The sequence below is a fragment of the Bubalus bubalis genome, chromosome 4, assembly GCF_019923935.1.
Source record: "Bubalus bubalis isolate 160015118507 breed Murrah chromosome 4, NDDB_SH_1, whole genome shotgun sequence".
In the NCBI taxonomy this organism is placed as follows: Eukaryota; Metazoa; Chordata; class Mammalia; order Artiodactyla; family Bovidae; genus Bubalus; species Bubalus bubalis.
In genome coordinates this window covers 94,227,047-94,245,709 of record NC_059160.1, presented here as the reverse complement: position 1 = coordinate 94,245,709, position 18,663 = coordinate 94,227,047, and the positions used below count along the sequence as shown (strand labels likewise).

At 53.8% G+C, this 18,663-nt stretch overlaps 2 protein-coding genes across 6 annotated transcripts; both read right to left on the bottom strand.

Annotated features, from left to right (window-relative positions):
* Positions 1-1,377: 1,377 nt before the first annotated feature.
* HOXC5 (homeobox C5) lies at positions 1,378-5,401 on the bottom strand. The gene is made up of 2 exons (XM_006063724.4): positions 3,642-5,401; positions 1,378-2,944 (listed from the first exon to the last, which is right to left on the bottom strand). Exons 1-2 carry the CDS (start codon positions 4,093-4,095, stop codon positions 2,730-2,732), a joined length of 669 nt encoding a protein of 222 aa, XP_006063786.1. The 5' UTR covers positions 4,096-5,401; the 3' UTR covers positions 1,378-2,729.
* A 1,049-nt stretch (positions 5,402-6,450) lies between these two features.
* On the bottom strand, positions 6,451-17,835 carry HOXC6 (homeobox C6). Of its 5 annotated transcripts, none has more exons than XM_044941799.1 (3): positions 17,528-17,835; positions 8,349-8,511; positions 6,451-7,648 (listed from the first exon to the last, which is right to left on the bottom strand). In XM_044941799.1, exons 1-3 carry the CDS (start codon positions 17,567-17,569, stop codon positions 7,317-7,319), a joined length of 537 nt encoding a protein of 178 aa, XP_044797734.1. In that variant the 5' UTR covers positions 17,570-17,835; the 3' UTR covers positions 6,451-7,316. The 5 variants fall into 5 exon arrangements, with proteins under 5 accessions (XP_044797734.1, XP_025140091.1, XP_025140090.1 ...); XM_025284306.2 differs by having other exon boundaries at positions 8,349-8,574; positions 17,528-17,831; XM_025284305.2 differs by having other exon boundaries at positions 8,349-8,694; positions 17,528-17,828.
* Between the last annotated feature and the right edge of the window lie 828 nt (positions 17,836-18,663).

Sequence of the window (18,663 nt, the reverse complement as noted above, 5' to 3'; positions counted from 1 at the left end):
TGGTCGCTGATGCCGCTGAAGCAGAGGCTGGGGCCTGGGCGCAGGCCTGCAGACTGTGACAGAGGGTGGAAAACTGGCTGGCACGGCTCTGTCTACCCAAGTCCTCCAGCTCCTCCAGGGAAAGAGGCCCAAACCCTGTGGGGAGAAGGCATCTGTGCACCCTGCTCAGCAGGTCTGTCACACTGCCTCCACCCCTGGTTTTCCCCCTGGGGTGGTGCATCCCTCCCCCCACCCCCACCCCCACCGCCAATGGGGAGGAAGCACAGAGCCTGTCCCCTGGCAGTCAGGGAGGCTGGGGTGGGTGCTGGTGGGTGCCACGGCCTCTTTCTTAGTTAACTGTTACCCACTGGAGACGCCAGTGCTTCTCCATGCTTCACTGCTCGCCCAATAGTTTTACTCAGCATGGAGAAAAAATTAAAATAACTCCCTGAAGAAAATCACACATTTTATTTGAGAGGAAGGGGGCTTGAGAGAGATGAGTTGGTGCTGGGCTGGGTTGACTGCTGTGAGCTAATGGAAGAGAGACATTACGGGTGCCCTAACCTGGTGAGTGCTCTGAGAAGACGAAGGGTGTAGCCAGGGGTGCAGTTCAAGAAACTTGTGTAAGACCTCCTGTGTGTTAGGCATGGAGTGAGGCAAGGCTCTTGGATCTTTCAAAAAAAATAAATAAAAGACAGACTGGCAGCTTAAGCAGTAGGATGCAGAGAAGTCCAGCCTTATAATAAATCCAAGTAGCATCAGCGTTAATAATCATAAATATTCCCCTTCCCCCTCCCCAGATCCTCTCTGCTCCCTCTCCCTCTTGGCTGCTGGAACAGCCTCCGAGCCCAGCTCCCGAACTGGCCCCCGCCCCCCAGTGTGGGGGGCCTAGGCTTGGCTCCAGGAAATTACCCCGTCGTGGGAGGCAGGAGAGGAAATGCAGTAAAGTTTTATGGACCCTTCCCACATTTGTTTCTCCCGTAAAGTACTTCTTTCCTTCATCCCATCCCAGGAGCCTGGGGCAGAGCAGTTCTGGGCCTAGGCCAGCCTCAGGCACCACCTGAATTCTCTGCGTTTCCCCCTTCTCTTTAGCTCCCCCTCCCCCTCCACACAAAATCTCTGAGACTGAGATAAATGATGGCGGGCCAACAGACGCGACTCAGGCACTGGTCTACGCAGCTCCTTTCCCAGCTAATTGTCTGCATAGCCCTAGGCTCTAGAACGTGGGGAAGACAATCTGAACATTTCCGGCCAGGCAGGTACAAACTGCAGGTTGCCCCACTGCTCCCCACCCCCAACAAAGGTCACACACTTCCTCCTGCAGTGCCCCTCTACCAAGCAGTACCAACTCTTTCTGAGCATCGTCTGGGCGACCAAATAGGCCCCTAGACTGAGAGCTCAACCCTTCCTCTATGTCCAGTGAGGCCCCTCAGAGACCACCTAGCCTTGAGAGAGCTCTTCAAAGGCCCAGGAGGGCCTGAGTTTGAGCACCTGGGAGCCATGGATCCCTGGTCCCTGCAGATTAGCTCTGGCATGCAATGCGTGCGGCGGTCAGTCTAGAGGCCTCAGATTCACCCAGTCAGGGTGGGAGTGGGTACTGAGGCCTGAATGATTAGGACAGCCACAGCACAGGAAAAGGCAGTAGAGACGGTCTGGGTGTCCTCCCCTTCCCCAAGAGGTTCTTCTTGGAGCCAGGGTTAGGAAAAGGGCTCAGTTTCACCTGCCTCTACTCAATGCTCCTAGACTCTCCTAAAATTCTTTTGAAGGAGCCGCTGGAAGGCTGTGGGCCTTCCCCAACACCCCGCAGCCCATTTAGACACTTTTCCCAATACATGCCCCCCAAACAGAGAGGAGCCACTGTATCTTTCGTCCTGTTCTCTCTTTGTCTTTATTTGATATGACAAAAATATAGTTTCAGGAAAGATGTGGAGTTAATAAATAGTTGGACAATAGCGATGGGCAGAAGGACACCGAAAGTCGTGGCAAGGACTACTGGGCAGCCAGGAGCCTCTAGAACCTTTGTGGGGTCTAGTAGTAGGGAACCCCAATAGTTGAGCTAGCTAGCGGTCTGAGGCTGGGGGCCTGAGAGGACATGCAGAGAGCGCAGGCTGGACGGGTTTCCGGGTTTTGGGGTTGAGGGGGCGCAGGTTTAGAGAGCATAGGGCAGCCGAGGGGGCCCTAGGCAGACAGTCATCTCCCCCTTTCATATGCAGACCATTTAAAAAATGAGCATCGAGTTGAGTGGCTACAAAGAAGCACCCCGAGATGGTGCCGGGGTTTGCCAAGCACAACCATGCTCTCACCAAGCCGGCAGCCCGCCTGGCCCGCCTAAGCCCGAACAAAGGAGAGGGCGAGGCCGCAGGGTCCGGGCGTGGGGCCTGCCGCGGCGGCAGGGCCCACCTGAACCCCGGCGGCCCACGCTGGGGCAGGAATTCTGAGAGGCGGCCCAAGCCAGGTTCGCTCAGCACCAGCTCCTGTGCCACAGCCGTCTGGGGGTCCCCTGCGGAACTTGTCCCGGACCACGGTGCTGAGCAGAACTGAGGGGAGTCCGGTCGGCGCGGGCAGCCCCGCGGGAACCTGGGGTCGGTAGGGATGCGCAATGCCAAGGGAAAGAGCTTTTGTCTGAGGTGGGGAACCGGCGCTCCAGCCCCCGTTCTTGCCCCCAAGATATCTAGAGAGGAAAAACCGACAGGGAAAGGCGCGGGACCGAAGCGGGCTCGGGGTGCTCTCGGCGGGCCTCCCCGATGCCTCTAGAGAGCCTCTTTGCTTTTCATTTTGGAATCTTTCTTCCACTTCATCCTGCGGTTCTGGAACCAGATCTTGATCTGTCTCTCGTTGAGACACAAGTTGTTGGCGATCTCTATGCGCCTGCGGCGAGTGAGGTAGCGGTTAAAGTGGAATTCTTTTTCTAGTTCCAGAGTCTGGTAGCGCGTGTAACTGGTTCGGGACCGCTTGCCGTCTGTCTCTGGAATATAAACCCCCCAAGCCAGGAAGGGGTGAATAGCGTGCAGCACCCCAGCGTCCCCATCCCAGCCCCAGGCCCCCACCCGCGGCCAGAGGGAGAAGACGCGAGCGGGGCCGGACAGGCCCGGCGGGCCGCAGGCGGGCCCGGCCCAGCCCAGCCTGGCCCCGGGAGAGGAGCCTCCGCCCAGGCAGGAAACTTTCCGCCGCAGCCTTCACTCAGCAGCCGGAGGGGCTGGGAGTGGGGGGAGAGGGAGACCCAGGCTCGGACCGAACAATAAGCACCCTCGAGATCCGAGCACCGGGGACCCCCCTCCCGCCCCTCCCGAGTCGCTGGAATCCTCCGGAGCCGCAAGCGGCGGCCGAGCCGGCTCCGCAGGGGAGGGAGGAGGGACCGCGGGGGGATCCCCGCTCTGGAGCCCCGCGCTCCTCACCCTTCAGATCCCTCTATTTTTTTAACTCCCTCCCTCTCCCCCAAAAATTGAATATTGCCTTTTATACACGTTTTGTTCCTATGATCCAATTATGTCGTCGTAAATTTGGGCGCACACAGCCTCTAAGCCTTTTAGTGGACAGTTTTACGAGCCATTGATGCCTGGATCGTAAAATTTATGGCCGCAGGTTTTTTTTCTTTATTTGCCCCGCATGGCCTATAAAACCCAGGCGGACCCGAGCGCGCAAAATGAAGTCCTAAAGTTTACCGTGGCTCATGTGCAGTTTGGTCATCCACGGGTAAATCTGTGGCGCGGCCGGTGGCTGGCTCAGTCCGGCAGGCTGCCCTGTCTGCGCCTGCTCCTCTTTGATCTCCCCACTGCTCTTAGCTCGCTCCTCCAGCGCTGGGCGAGCCGCCTTCTGACTGTACATCCCGGGGTTCAGAGGAGCCGCTTCATCTCTGCCCAGAGCGTGTCCCGGAGCGGCTGCGGCGCTGCAGGCGGGGCGGTCGGGGTGAGCCCGGGGGTTGGCAGCCATGTCTACCCCGTGGAGAGAGTTGGAAGGCGCAGGCGGTGGGAAAGTGATGCTTAAGTCCAATCCGCCGTAGCAGTACCTGGATGCCTGCACCTCTGAGGCCGATCCATAGTTCCCACAAGTTTGCATGTTATAGGCAGGGATATTGGGGCTCTGCTTATAGAATGAATTGGCTACGTAGGAGCTCATGGCGGGGAGGGCCCAAAAAAAATTTCTGCACCCTTTTTGATTAAGGGTGATTTGTGACTCTTTGAAGTTGAGGGGTTTTTTGTTCTCCAAAGTGCACAATTTATAGGTGGAGATATCTCTTTCTTTATCCTATGCGCTCTTCCCAAATAAGGGAGCCTTAAATAGAGTCACGTGACTCGAGCGGCCACTCATAAATTTGGCTTGATGACCTCCGGGAGGTTAGTGATGGAAGCCGGCGAAACGCATCTTGATATGTTGGCAAAGCCCAACCAAGGGGGAGAGGGAGTGAGACAGAGAGAAAAGGAGAGAAGGGGGAGGAAAAAAAAAAAATGGTTCTTGGAATTGGGGGGTAGCCGGGACAACAAGCCCACAGCGACACCTGGTGCCTACTTGGAGGAATTGCATCCTGGCTTGTTGGCTGGCCTTCAGGCCTCTCAGGATTTTCTACCCTGTAGAGAAGAAGCTGGGTGTTGCAGCAATAAACTCCTGAAATGGCCTTTTAAATTGTATTTAATTTTAACTGGAGATAAGGCTTCACCAGGATGCGCAGAGCGTTTTTTGATAACGGATAGCCCCATCCTCCACAACCCCAGGGAGTTTCAATGTTCAAAAATGGCTGAGAAGGGGATTGAGGTAGGAGAGCCCCAACCCAGGCTGGAGGAGCCTTATCTCAGGTTCTCTAAATCAAGGGTCCAGGTCCCTTTCCTTTGAGGCCCCGGAGCCCTGATACCGCTGAGGAGGTGCCTGTCAGACTGAGAAAATGAACCCAGCCTCTGGAGAGGTAGACAGGATGCCCATGAGGAGTGGTCCTGGGTGGACAGAGCTAGATAGAGGGCTCCTGGGACTAAGATTGCTGGGGACTTTGGGGTAAGCCTGGAGGTAAGGAGCCAGGGGAAGATCGGTAGGCCTCCTCATCACCCCAGGGACTCCAGAGGGACATCAAGGCAATTTTCAATTGTGTGTGTGGGTGGGTGAGTGGCTAGCAGCCTAGGTAAAGAATCAGACATAATGAACTGGAGGACTGCTCAGCATCCCTGTGTATGACCTTCGTGTGGTACCCATGCCAAGTATTTTGGATGGAAAATACATGTTCATTGAGGGCATGGAGAAGCAAAATCCAAGCTTCTACAAATATTATATGAGCAGGGCAAAGGAAAAGGCCTGTTTTGTGCCCTTTGGGGAAAAGGCCTCTGAACCAGGCTTTCCAGGGACCTGGGTTCAGAAGGTCCAAGGGAGAGCAATTTCTGAGCGATCTGGAGGTCTCCCAAAGGACCTGGTTGGGGGCAGGGGGGTGGGGGGTGGGCAGGGCAGGCGCCTGGTCTACCTTCACAGCCTGAGACCAGGGCCTCGGCAGCCATTAGGCCCCTTTCCGACCCCCCTCCCCTAGCTCCAAGTCTTATTCTTTCCTGCCTGTCTCTCCCCAGGAAATCTCCGCCCCTGCCAGGGGAAGCCCCCCTTCGGCCCCCCCCCCCCCTCCGCTGGTGGAGGCGCTGGAGGGGATCTGGAAGGTCTGGAAAACTCTGGCGGATTTTTTTCCTCCGGGAGACCCCCTCAATACCTCACCCCCTACATCCACTCAGGTTTCTCTGGCTGGGCTTAGGAAAGACGGCCTGAGCTGGGGAAGGGCTAGGGTCTGGCTGCGCTCTTCACTGGCCTAGTTTGAGGGGAGAAGAAACAGTAAGGAAAAGACGGGCTGGAGAAGTAAGGAAGAAGGAATTTGGTCCCGGCCACGTCAGGAGTCCCAGAGCAGGCGAGAGATCAGTTTCCAGGCTTTCTTTTCCGAGATGTCCTTGAATCGCTCAGGCCCTGCAGAAGGGCTCAGATCCCGGCGGTCTTCTTCCCCTCGGCTCTCCGCCTCCGCCACGTTTCGCAAGAATCCTGGCGCGGGCCGGGGGCTGCCCTGCTAGCTCCGGCGCCTCCCTCCCTACTCCGGGGAGTGGGCGGGGGCGACCTGGGGCCTGGATGATGCAGCCTTTCTGGCCTTTGGGGGTCCGGGGTTCAGAAGCCGAGGACCCCAAACTACCAAAGACAGGAAGAAAGGCCTGTGTGGGGCCGGAGACCAATGCGGCCAACCCGGGGTCCCACTCTACCCCCAACCAAACCCATGCGGCCTTTTTTTTTTTTTTTTTTTTTGCGGTTTGAGTGCGTTGCTCTGCGTGGGGAGCCCAGAGAGGCCTCCCAGCCCCCAGTGCGACCCCCGGGAGAACCGCAAGGCCGGGATCGGTGCCGGGCCGGGCCAGGCGCGTGCAGGGGGCCGGGGGCTCGCAGGCAGCGGGCAGACGCGGGAGCGCTCAGAGCCTGCTCCAACTTTCAGCCTGAGGCCGGCGGGCGAGCGAAGTAACAGAAATCCCGATATAAACTTTTAAAAATAATATCAGTTTTATTAAATATTCGAGAACGGATCCAGAGGTCGGATTTATACAGGAAGGTAACACGAGGGAATTTTTTTAATTTATTTTTTTTCTCCTACTGGCTAAACAAACGTCGCTCACTTTTTTTTTCTTTTTGTAATTTTCCCTCTCTTTTTTCCCCTTTTTAAGATTGGATTGGAACACGGACGGTGCTAAACATAAATATAAATACAGAGACCACAAATACAGCTAAAAATATTCACACAGAAACGGTCACAGTTTGTAATATGCCATAATGACCCCCAGGATTCTTTAAATACAATTCGCCTGGGCTGGGCATTTGCTGGGGCAGAGGGGCCGGGCGGGGGCTGCGGGGAGGCCCTGGGGGCTGCTGTGGGGCCCCGACGCGCCCTCCTCGGGCCTCCCGCCCTCCCCGGCTGCCAGGCCGGGCCCTGAGGCCCGGGAGCAGAGGCCCCCGGGGCCCGGGAGCCGGCTCTCTGAGCGGGGGCGGGGATGGGGGGCGCCGAGGGGGTGGGAGGCCAAGTCCTCGTTTGGAGGGAGATCTGTGGAGTCTAAAGCGAGGTTCTGGGACGAGCCCCAAGGCCTGGGCGGGGGAAGGGGCCTGCAGACGAGCCGAGAACGAGCTAGCGAGGGAGCGAGGAGGAGGAGGCGCCTGGTGAAAAGAGTTTGTGCGGTGAGGGAGGGGGGCGTCCAGAGTTGACTTTTCAGGTCCATATTTGACTCCCTAATTTTGTCTCAGGGAGTCCAAACACATCAATTGTGCCAGTGATAAATATAGAGTGTGTGATTAGGAGGGTATTGGGGGGAGCGAGGGAGCAGGAGAAAGAGGGGTGGCAGGGACAGTCCTGGTCACTCTTTCTGCTTCTCCTCTTCTGTCTCTTCCCGCTTTTCCTCTTTTCCGCCCATGCTGTCAGCCGCGGCCCCTCCGCCGCCCCCTGAGAGCGTGGACGTGAGATTAGACTCTTTTTTCCACTTCATCCGGCGGTTCTGGAACCAGATTTTGATCTGTCGCTCGGTCAGGCAGAGCGCGTTGGCGATCTCGATGCGCCGGCGCCGCGTTAGGTAGCGGTTGAAGTGAAATTCCTTCTCCAGTTCCAGCGTCTGGTACCTCGAGTAGATCTGGCGACCGCGCCTCCGGTCCGCTCCATAGCCGACCCCTAGAGATCCGGGCACAAAACACACTACAAACAATCAGCAAGGCATCCTCTGCAGATGATCTAGCCTAGCACAGCCCTGACCCTCCCAACTTGGCCAGCACTCACGGGCCCCTCCGGCTCCAGCCTTCTCCCCTCTGCTGTCCCCACCCCCACTGGGGGTACAGCCAGGATCCTAACCTCATTCAGTTCCCCCCCACCCCGGTTGGTAGGTGTGTCTCAAAGAAAGGTGTGTGGGGGTGGGGGGACAGAACCAAGCAGGAAGCTGTAAACTAAAAGCTGATTTTTCAGAAAAATCTCAAAACACTGGGGATGAGGCCCCATTTCTCAAGGTCTGGGCTCCCCCATCTCCCCAAGCGCCCTAGCTCCTGGGAAACTTCTCCCCACTTCTCTGTCCCATTCTCTGCCCCCTCTCCGTTCTCCTCAGTCTGACTCGACTTTGGGGGCTCCCCCACCCCCTCCCCTCATCCCCTGCCCTGTTCCTGCCCCCTCAACTCGCCTTAGAGCCCTCCAATCCGTCAGGGGCCGAGGGGGCCAGGCCCCTGCAAGCAAGCAGGAGGCGAGCAGAGGGGGCAGAAGAGGGGGCCCTGTCTCGGCGTCGGCGAGGAGACGAGCGTGATTGTTTTTATGGGGCCATAAAAAACTCTCTCCGCCCGTTCTTCTAGGGAAGCCGGTCATAAAGCCAGTTCAGTTTATTTAATTTATATCTCGGAGCTGTAAAACTCACCACTGTGCGAATTCATTCGCTGCATCCAGGGGTAAATCTGGATACTGGCTTTCTGGTCCTGGGGCGCAGTCCTGCCCTGCTCAGAACTAAAATCCTGAGCGATTGAGGTCTGTGTGTTATGTCCTAAGGTGTTTTGTCTGCAGTTTGAGAGCATGTCTTTCTCCTGGTAAAAGGAATTAGATCCATAGTCATACGGCCCTCGGCTGGAACTGAACACGACATTCTCCTGTGGCGAATAAAAGGGAGTCGAGTAGATCCGGTTCTGAGCCACGGCCGCTCCATAGGTCGAGAAATGCCTCACTGGATCATAGGCGGTGGAATTGAGGGCGACGTTGGGGAGGACGTCCTGGCCCCCGGCGAGGTGGCAGGATAAGGAAGGGTTAGTGAAGTAGGAATTCATCCCTTTGCCTTTACCTGGTCGGGCTATGATTTCTTTAATATTTATTTCTGTCTCCAGTTTGTACTCGGAACTAGATGGTTATAGGGACGGCTCCAATCCAGGACAGACAAAATGACAAAGTCAGCTGACCCCCTCCTAGCCAATCGCAAGCCAGATGTCAAGAAGGGGGAAAAAAATCGCTTCTGCTTCTGTTGATTCCCTAGTTGAGACTAAGTGTGTGCTTTGAAAGTAAGACTTGGATTTCTTTTAAAAATATATATGTAAGAGAACTGATTTGAAGGTGAAGGAAAGGGTGAATGTCCTCTAGCAGGGCCTTGAGGCCCAGAAAAGGAGAGTTGCACTCCCAGGAAATCTCTCAGCCCCAGCTAACTTTGCTATGCTGTGGCCACAGGAGAAATCTCTGTATTTTCAATCTGATTTCATCTTTTATATCTGCCCTCTTCTAAAATTACACTTTGATTTCTCCATAGGAGGAACTCCTTCCCAGCTCAGGGGGTTCCCCAGAAATCTTACAGGAAATCTGGTTTGATACTCCAAGGAGCGAGTTCCCATCTTTAAACCAGTCTATTTTTACCCGAATAATTTTTTTTTAAATCAAGAATGGAAAGAAATTGCATAAGACATGCTGTTTAGAGGAAGGAGAGTATGTCTGAGAGTTGGGGGTGGCGGGGGGCATGGGGGGAACCCCTAAGTCTAAAGAGGGAATGCTGAGTCTTCAGAGTGCAGTGGCAGAGCTGAGGTGTGCAAAGGAGCCATGCATCCGCTTCCTCTTTCTCCTAGCCCTTCTCTCCCTCCTCCTGCTCAGGAACCCCTTTTGGGGGAAACTCTTACAGCATTTTTGCCTAAAAGGGAAAATTTATTTAAAAATACACTAGGAAAGGAAGAGAAAGAAGTAAAAGGTGGGAGAGAGAGAAAAAAAGGAAGAAAGGAAGAAGAAAGAACTCTGAGAGTCTTTCTAGACACATCAACTCCTGTTTATGTTGGTGAGAATTTATGATTTGGAGCCAGCCAGGGCCGTTGGGGTAATTCACATAGCATCCAGCCAAAGAGAGAAAGCTGGTGGGGCTCTGATGGACACAGAGCGTCTTGCAGTCTCAAGCCCCTGCCCAGGGCAGAAACCCCTGCCCCTCTCGGATGCTGTCCTGCCAAGGGAAATGCCCCTGGACCTGAGCTCTGGGGCTTGGAGATTCCAGCCAAGGTTTCCTGGGGCGCTCTCTCCCAAGGGCCAGCCACACCTGGTGGGGCCAGGCCTCTCAGCAGCTCCCTACCCCCATTTTCTTCCCACCTGGGGGCTGAGAAAAAGGAAGAGAAGGTTAGGAAAAGGCAGCTGAGTCCGAGGCTTCTGAGGAGCCGCAGTGGGCGAACGGAAACAGCGGAAGGTGTGCAGATGGGCTTTTTCCTCCTGATTAATCCAAACTTCTTTTGATATTGTAACATAGGCCGAAAATGCTCTGAGTTGACAAAGAGGGGGGTGGTGGGGCAAGCGAAGGGAACAGTGGAAGATCATATTTTCCCCTCACCATTTTGGGGAGGGGGAGAACTGGCTATAACAAGAACCCGGATGTCGCCGGATTTTATGATCTTTTCCTTCTGTGTAACAAAGCGGAGTAATCAATGGGTAGCAATAAAGCCATAAACGGGACTACACTGGGAAAAAAACTCGTTTATTCATCTTCTGTAACGTTAAGGTTTCCCTGGAGTGTCGCTAGGGGGGAAAAATAAAGTTTCGAACCCAAAAGCAGACAGTATGTAGGAGCTGATGGAGACAACATGTTAGTTAATACATGAACCTCGTAACGGGATGGAAGAGTCTTCCTGTGAGACAATTTGTGTTGGCTTATAAAAATACAGCCCCAGTCCTTCAGAGAGGAGAGAAATGTGTTGGTGTTTAGAAGGGCAGGGGGAAGGCCCCTATAATTATAAAGGCTCCCTCTCCTGGACCATACTTTCCTCTCCCCAAGGAAATGAAGGTGAAGTATAGAGGAGGATTCTTAAAATAAGAAAGAAATTTTGAGATGAGTTGTCTCTTTTGGGGTGTCATGGCAGGTACACAAACAGACACCAGCATAAGCTGCTTTTCGCTCTAGAATCCAGCTGTCCTCGAATTCATGGCATGCCTGGGCAGGGGTTTCCAACAGCTGGCTGGGGCTCCAGGCCCCCTGGAGGGCAAGAGGGAGAGAGAAAGAGAAGTGGGGAGGGGGTGGAAGGCCGAGGGGGCTGAACTAAGGAACAAGTCAGTGCCCCCCTGGACACCAGTAGCCGCTCTCAGAGTTCCCAGTCTCAATTCTGCCCTAAGGACAGCAGTGTTACACGTAGAACAGGCCGGAAGAGAGAGTAAATTCCCTCCCCACCCCCCCTTCAGAGAGAGATTGCTAGAGGGATAAATCATGTCAGTGATATTTCCTTCAAGATATTAAATTGTTGCAATGTACAACAAATTGAATGATGGAAGATAGGATGTCTTAATGAGGTTTTGCTTTCAATGACTGTTGATTTTCTATGTATTTTAAAATCTCTTTTATGGGTGGGTGGGGGAAGGAAGGACCTTGGAAGAAAGAAGGGGCTTCTGGGGAAGCATGCGCTGCAGTTCCCCAGCAAGGATGCCTGGGTTTGTTTTCTTGAGCCCCTTCTAAACCAAGTGTGGAGAGGAAAAGGGTGCCTAAGTTGGGGAGAGTCCCCTTTGGGGCCTAAAGGCAGTGGGCGCAGGGGGTGGGCGCCCTGAGGAGCAGAATGTAAGTCTCAGCCCCGGAAAGTTAAGTGTTTTATTACGTCCCTAAACAGAGGGCAGAGACTGAAAGGTCTCGCCAATTTATAATGAACAGGAACCAGCTGCTGGGGGTGGGGGGAGGCAGAAATGCTGGAAGAGGGGAGAAGGGGAAGCAGAAATACAAATAAATTCTGCCACTGCTTAAAGACTTTCGGCAAAATTAGTTTCTAACACACTTTTCCCCCATCACCTTTCGTTCCTCAGGAAAGAAGCCTTCTTCCTTCAGTTAGATCTTTAATTATGCAGCTGAAATTTGCTGGAAGGATTCGCTCCAAGGGGGGAGAACAAGTCAGATGAGCCGAATCTTCCCTCCCTTGGATTATATTTTCCTTTTCTCATTTCATGTTAATTTTATTTTTTTGGCAAAAGAACGACTGTCTATGGGGGGAAAGCTGGGACTTGGGTTTTTCTAAATATATTTATATTTTCCTGTTAAATTTGTCTGAAAACAATTATGGAAACTCATCAGCAGAAGCAAGAACAGATGTTTTATTAAAACTGCAGTTGAGCTCTTGTAAATATGCACAAGTCCTGGGAAGGAGGGGGGAGAACTAGTTCTTTGTTTCTATAAAACAAGCCTAGAGAAATCAGAGAACATCCCCTCATCAGGCCCATAGGTCTCCGACTTGCTCTGCCCCTTCGGCCTCTGGAATAGGGAGGGGGGTTGGCGGCAAGAACGGATTTTCGCTTTCGGAGCTGGAATCAGTGGATTCAAAAACAGAATTCAAAAAATACAGAAAAGGAATAAAGGGGGAAAGTTGCGGCTCCCTGTCCCAGCAACCAAAACATATGCTTTTCATGAACACTAATTATAGGAGAGAACTCATTGTAGGTGCCCTGAGCCTAAATGGGGGGCAGTCATTGGTCGGGAGTCCCCAAGGGTTGCATTGGAGGCTGGACACTGGAGGGTTTCCCAGGGCAAGTGTTAAGGCTCCTATTCTAGCCTTATCCTGCTCCAGAATGGGGGTTGGGGGCCTGTGTATCTCTGAACTGGGGAGAGGGTGGCTGGGTCTGGCCTCTGGCCCTGGAGAGGTTCATGGGTGGGCCTCACCTTGCCTGCCTTTGCTTTCCACTCTGCTCTGGGAAATATATTAATTAATTCTAGGGGAAGAGTATGTGAAGTGAGAGGCATGAGATCTGGAATTTTTATTTGGGGCCAGTCTTCTCCAGAGGTCCTGGTTAGTTTGTGTTCTGCCAGTCTTCTCTCTCTCCCCAGATCCCCCAACTCTGCACCGCTGTCTGTGACTCACCCAGCCTCACACACAGATACATACACACTCCATTCCTGGCTGCCGGCGCCAACTGCAGCCCGGCGCCTCCGAAGGCTGCTCAGGGACGTGGGCACTGGAGCCGCGGGACTCAGCAGTCGGCCTGAATGCCTGGCTGCCTGGAAGCCCCTACAGCTGCCCGGCCCACCCCCTGGATCCTCGACTTCCAGGGCGGGAGAGGAGCGGTTGCCCCACTGGCCCCTTTTGTGCCACTGGGCGAGGGCTGAAATCCCTCTTGCAGAGAAAGCTGAGTTTCAATAATTGTTCAGCTCACCTCACAATAGCACTGTTTGGTTAAGGCTTTGCTGTTCTAGAGTGATTGCTCAGTTGGCCCGACTGGCTTATGATAGGATTTCTTTTTTATTTAAAAATTAAAAAAATAAATCCTACTCCAAATGCCTAGTGTTTTGTGTAAGAGATCCTTTGATCTTCACAGAATGCAGAGTAAAAGGCTTGCAAAGAGTTTCCTAGTCCGTCAGAGAACCTGAACGCAGGGAACTGGGTCTGCTTGGGGATACCCCAGCATAGCTGACCCAAGGAGCCCCCAGCTTCTCAAAGATCCAGTGGGGAAACTGTCTGAGCTCATACCTCTCCACACATGTGTTGTACTGCAAAAAAGAATGCTCTTTCTCCTTTCAAAGTTGAGGCATGGAGACACTTGGAGAAAAGTGAAATTTGACACACCCAGCCCGGAAATGGATCCCATTTGGGGGTGCTAATATTCTGGGGACAGGGCCCCAGGCTGGCCAGCTGAATGGAGTTGGGGGGCAGCAGGGAGGGGGGATAGAGGAAAAGGCCAGATGGGGCATGTCAAGCTCCTGAGAACTGCCCCAAACACCTCAGAGGCCTGCGCTTTTGAGCTGAGAGGTTGAGAGGCTGCCCAAGCTGCTTTTGCTTTATTTGCAATTAAACAGAGAAGAAAGGTACCTGGAGGGTCTCAGCTAACTCACATCATATTTTCTCTTCTCCCTCTCTCTTTCCAGATTTCTGCCTGACCTTTCTTTACCACCACTCCACTTAATGCTGCTACCATCAGCAGACACAAACTCCCACACCGGCATTTGTTTGGCTTCTCTGGCTGAAGGTTAAGAAGTACAGTAGGTCTTCAACATCTCTGTCCCATCGCACTCAACCCTGAGCCCATTTGGGCCCCCTCTGGAAGAAATCATTTCTGGCTTTGGGGGCCTGGCCCCCAAGCCTCCAACCTCTGTCCCAAGCAGCTGAGTATCAACTGAGGAGGGGGCATACAGAAAGCATTCAGACATACTGTCTCATCCCCATTGGGAATGGGGAGGGAATTCAGATCCTGAGTGACATTTCAGGGAGGGAAAGCAAATAGTCCTGTTTGGCCCAGGAGGGAAAATTAAAATCCAGAACACTCAGAATATTTTTGGCCTCCAGAATGAAAACAAACGATCCCCAATTTTCTGGCTTCTCTTATATCCCTCCATGCAGAGTACTGCTTGGATCCATTTTGGAAGTTTTGAGAATTGTAAAATTCAAGAACAAGAACGCAGCATTTATGACATCACAGTGAGTTGTCATGAGGAAATTGTAAATATCATAAAAGTTACTACATACAGCAGGAGTTTTGTGTGTGGGTTCCCTGCCTCCCCTCACTTCCTCTCCCCCCACCTGTCTCCTTCTTCTTCCCCTGGTCTAAGTTTTCCCACTTGAAAATAAAATGTTATTAAAGTTCTGGAACAATAAGCCAACAAGAAACACTGTCTTTATTTCCCTATAAATAATTTGATCCTTTATTGTTTGCAGATCTGAAAGAACCATTTAATCTGCGCTGGTGAAAAGAGGAGAGAGATGGGGAGGGGGGAATTAATTTCAGAAACGAGAGAATATTACTTACTTCGATAATACTCTTTCAGATTTGATAGCCAGGAGCAAAATTAGAGGCGAACAGCGGCCTCTCCGACTCTACACCTGGCGAGATTGGAGATTTATAGGATCTTTAGTGAAGGGGCAATTTAATTTTGTAGGATTTGCTTAAATTCACTGCTATTTTGGGGGGCTGAGGAGAAGGGAGGGTGATGGGGAGAGCGACATGCTTTATCTAGCTTTATGAATCCGCCAACATTAGCCTGATTTAAAACCCAACAACCTGTGTCTCAGGGAAAACTCCTGCAGAAAGGAGTGGGGTGAGGGGGATTCGGCTTTCTCAAGGAGTGTGGCCCCCTTAACCGAGCAGTTGCCAGGGGAAAGGAAAAAAAGCTGGAGGCCAGGGGAGGGCTGCTCTGTCTCTCCACCACCAGGACACCCGGAGGTTTATGGTATCCCCATAATTCCCCCGACCCTATAAACAGCTGCCCTATTTTAGGACGATTTCTGCTTCCTCCTCTCGGAAAGGGAGAGTGAGGGAGGTGGGAATGGCGGGAGCAGGGTGCCGGAAAGGGGAGGGAGTTCAGGACAGCGCCGCACTTTGTTCTCCTGGGTGAGTTTGCTGTTTGGCGGGTTTCTGACGCAGGGTGGCAGCAGACAAAACAAGTAAACAACTCACAGACACAATAAACAGGGGCGGCTGCAGCGCCGTGGCAGAGGCCGTGGGCCGTGATGAGGGGCACACTTTGGGGGTAATGTCACCCTGGCACTCGGGGCCGCCAAGGCCTAAAAGCTCAAGGCTGCCCTTGGTGCGATAGAAGATGGGAAAGAGCTGCACGCCTCGCACCCGCAGCAAGTCTGGACAGGAGATTCTGGGGAGGAACCTGATCGCCTAGGGAGTGGAGTTAAACCCCCGCCAGCTCCTCTCCCATCCTTACTTTCTTTCCTGGGGGTTTTAATGGACATTTATACCCCAGCCTCTGTCTTTCCTTGGCCCCAAATGGGAGAAAGAAGGCTGGTTAATTCTCAGCCCTGGCTCACAGTCAGTGCTCTAGGCCCACTGGCGGTCAGACCAAGCTTCAGCTATCTCTACGGCTTAGGTAGCAGAGAGGATTAAAATAAAGTTCCACCAGTAACCAGATCTAGGTTTCTGGGGAACTTTGAGATCCCCTAGTCCGCTCCACATATGACACAGGCAAAGCTGAGACCCCGTCAGCAGCCAGAGCGAGCAGGAGTGGGGAGACAGGCATTCACCGCACCCTCATCCGTCTGGCTGGCTTTCTCCAGCGGCCTCTCCAGGCACCTTAGTCCGTCCACAGCCGCCCCAGATCATTGCCCAGAGGCCAGCTTATTAACCACTCCAATCTTCTCTGCCGCCTCAGCGAGGCTTCGAACACCAGGGCCCAGCGACTGCTCAAAACTGCTCACAGGCATGCCTCACCGACCAAAGTTTCCCACCGAACTCACTTTCAGCACAACTGGGCTCGCCTGCTCAAACAATCCTGAGTTGGGGAAGTCTGCAGGGAGGTGTGGAGAGGAAGCAGAAAGAAGTCAATCTTTCCCCAGCCCAGCTGCTTGGACAGCGAAGGCAATAAGGTCTGAGAAAACCTTTGTGGCATCTCTTGGTTATTGATACCCGCATACTCCGATTCCAGCACGAACACATTTTCAGCAGAGCACGCACAGAGGGCACCCAGTGCCTCCTTGAGCCCAAGCCCATCTAGTGAGGGCTAACAAAATTTCGCACGCACATAAAATGGTGTTTGAGCGCATATAGGCATGGTAATACACAATTAACCACTGAGGAAACATGAGTCTGTATATATTCGTGCAGAAGTCTGCGCCTGTACATTTGAGCCTCTATCTAATAAACGTATAAAGCTACCAAGCCTGGTTTCGGAACATAACAGCCAACCCAACAAGGCCGCCTTCTCCAAACAAGGTCGCATTCTTCGTGGGGATCACAACTGTCAGACCAGGGGGAGAAAGGGTTTGCTCTGCCCATTTCTCCTTAGCTAGGAGCTGGCGCATGAAATACAGCCCGTGGCAGGACTGACAAAGCCCCGTAAGGGACAGGCCTGAGGTACCCAAAGAGTGGACTCAGTGGAGACTGCTGGGGGCCCTGGGCCCAAGGGAGTGTCACCAGACCCTGACCCATGGATTCAGGGCTTCTGCACAGCCTTAGCTCTGGGTGTGCAGAGTCCTTGAGCCTGATTCTATTCTCAGCTGCTCTGGCTATTATTAGATAATCACAGCAGTGTCCTCCTGCTCTTAGGACCTTGTCCACAGGGAATTTGGCCTGCAAGGAGGCTGAGGGTTGCCACGGGTGGCCCCTTTTGTGCTTCTGTTTGAGTGCCATCGAGGGAGAGAAAGAAAGGAAGGAAAATTGAAAGTAAGGAGGGAAGGAAGGGGCTGGCGTTTGGGGCTGGGTTTTTCCCCTGGCCAGACTAGAAAATGGAAAACTAGGGCCAGTCACTGCGGCTAGACTGTCTCTGCATCCCTCTGGGTCCTGAGAAGAGTCTAGGGGTGAAATGAGTGGGAGCCTGCAGGACCATAGCCAAGAAGGGACAGAAAATCAATGTATAAAAATAATATATAAGGACATTTCAGGATGGTGCTACTAACCCGACAACCACCAACCCTACCAATGTGAAATCGCACCAACCACTTTCGTTAGGTTAGATCCCTGTAGGCCGAAGGTGATACCCCAGCCTAGCCCAGGCCCACCCCTCCAAAGGGAGGGGGCCCCCTCTAGTATTCCAGGTGAATCCCCACTGGCCCGAGTGGCCTTCTCCGGAAATTGTTGTCCTGGGGGGGGCGGTGAACAAAGACTTGTCCCCCTCCCCCAGTCAGTGCGGCCATCTGCTGGGGCGGGGGCAGACAAAATACAGCGAAAGAGAAATAGAGGCCTCACCGATCGGCGGTTCCCAGAATACGCCAGGAGAAAAGCTCCCATTTTCAGGCCTCCGGGGCCCCTCCACTGGCCCACGGTACTCCCCTCGCCCTTTGCAGGTCGCACGGACTCGGGGTCTGAGCGGCCGCGGCCTGGCTCCCCGGGGCGTCAGCCCCAGGGCCGCGCCGGGGCGGCGAGAGAGCGCGCGGCAGCCGGAGCGGGCGGCGGGCTGGGCCCATTTGGGGAGAGCCAAGCGCTTTTCTCGATCGTAAACAAGGAACGCGAAATTAGCCCCTCGGCAGACGCCTCTGCCGACACACACAAGTCCTATTGCGGGGGGGTGGGGGGGTGGGGGGAAGGGGGAGAGAAAATGCCATTTCTTCCCCCGGGAGAATACCTCCCAGGCCTTTATGTCGGCTGCGAAAGGGGAATTTTGGGGGGGCAAGAGAGGAAGGGAAGGGGATTGTGGGGCGAGGGGAGGGAAGATTCACCGTCAACTCGGGCCCAAGGGGTTTGATTTGAATGCAGTCGAACTATATTTTTAAAAATTTGATAAAACAGGTTATCTTCCCCCCCCCCCCCCCTCAGGCGACTAGTCTGGGTTTAAACAGGAAATCGAGGAGCGGTCCCCTCCCCCACTCGGGCTTGGCGCAGAAGCCCAGTCGCGCGTTTGGGAGAGGATGGGGGGGGTGCTCTTGGCTCGGGCTGAAGGGGACTCTGGCCCCCAGACTCTCGGATCCCTCTAGAAGTATGCACCCTCCCCTCCCCCAGCTCTGGGGTGTGTCTGCCTTGGGTGTGTAAGCGAGTGTGTGTGCGTTGCCCTTTATAAACAGAAGCTCACACATATAGGGGCCGCCTCGGACCCAGGCCAGGGAGCAGGGCGGGGTCATATATCAAGCTGCAACACATTCAGGGCCACGTACATTTGGAAGATATTAAGCCACTGTGTTATGAAACCATATGTGTTGGGTTAAGACTATACAACACGCCATTAGCACCAATTATTAGGAAGATCCCCAGCGCCCAGGACCCTCCGGGCCGCCCAGTTCTGAGTCCCGACCCCATAAGTCAGTCGTGCCCCAGCCGTGCATTGAGACCTCACTACCTCTGCTCATTCAGGAGGCCCTGCCGGCGAGGCCTGGTCACTGTCCCCACCC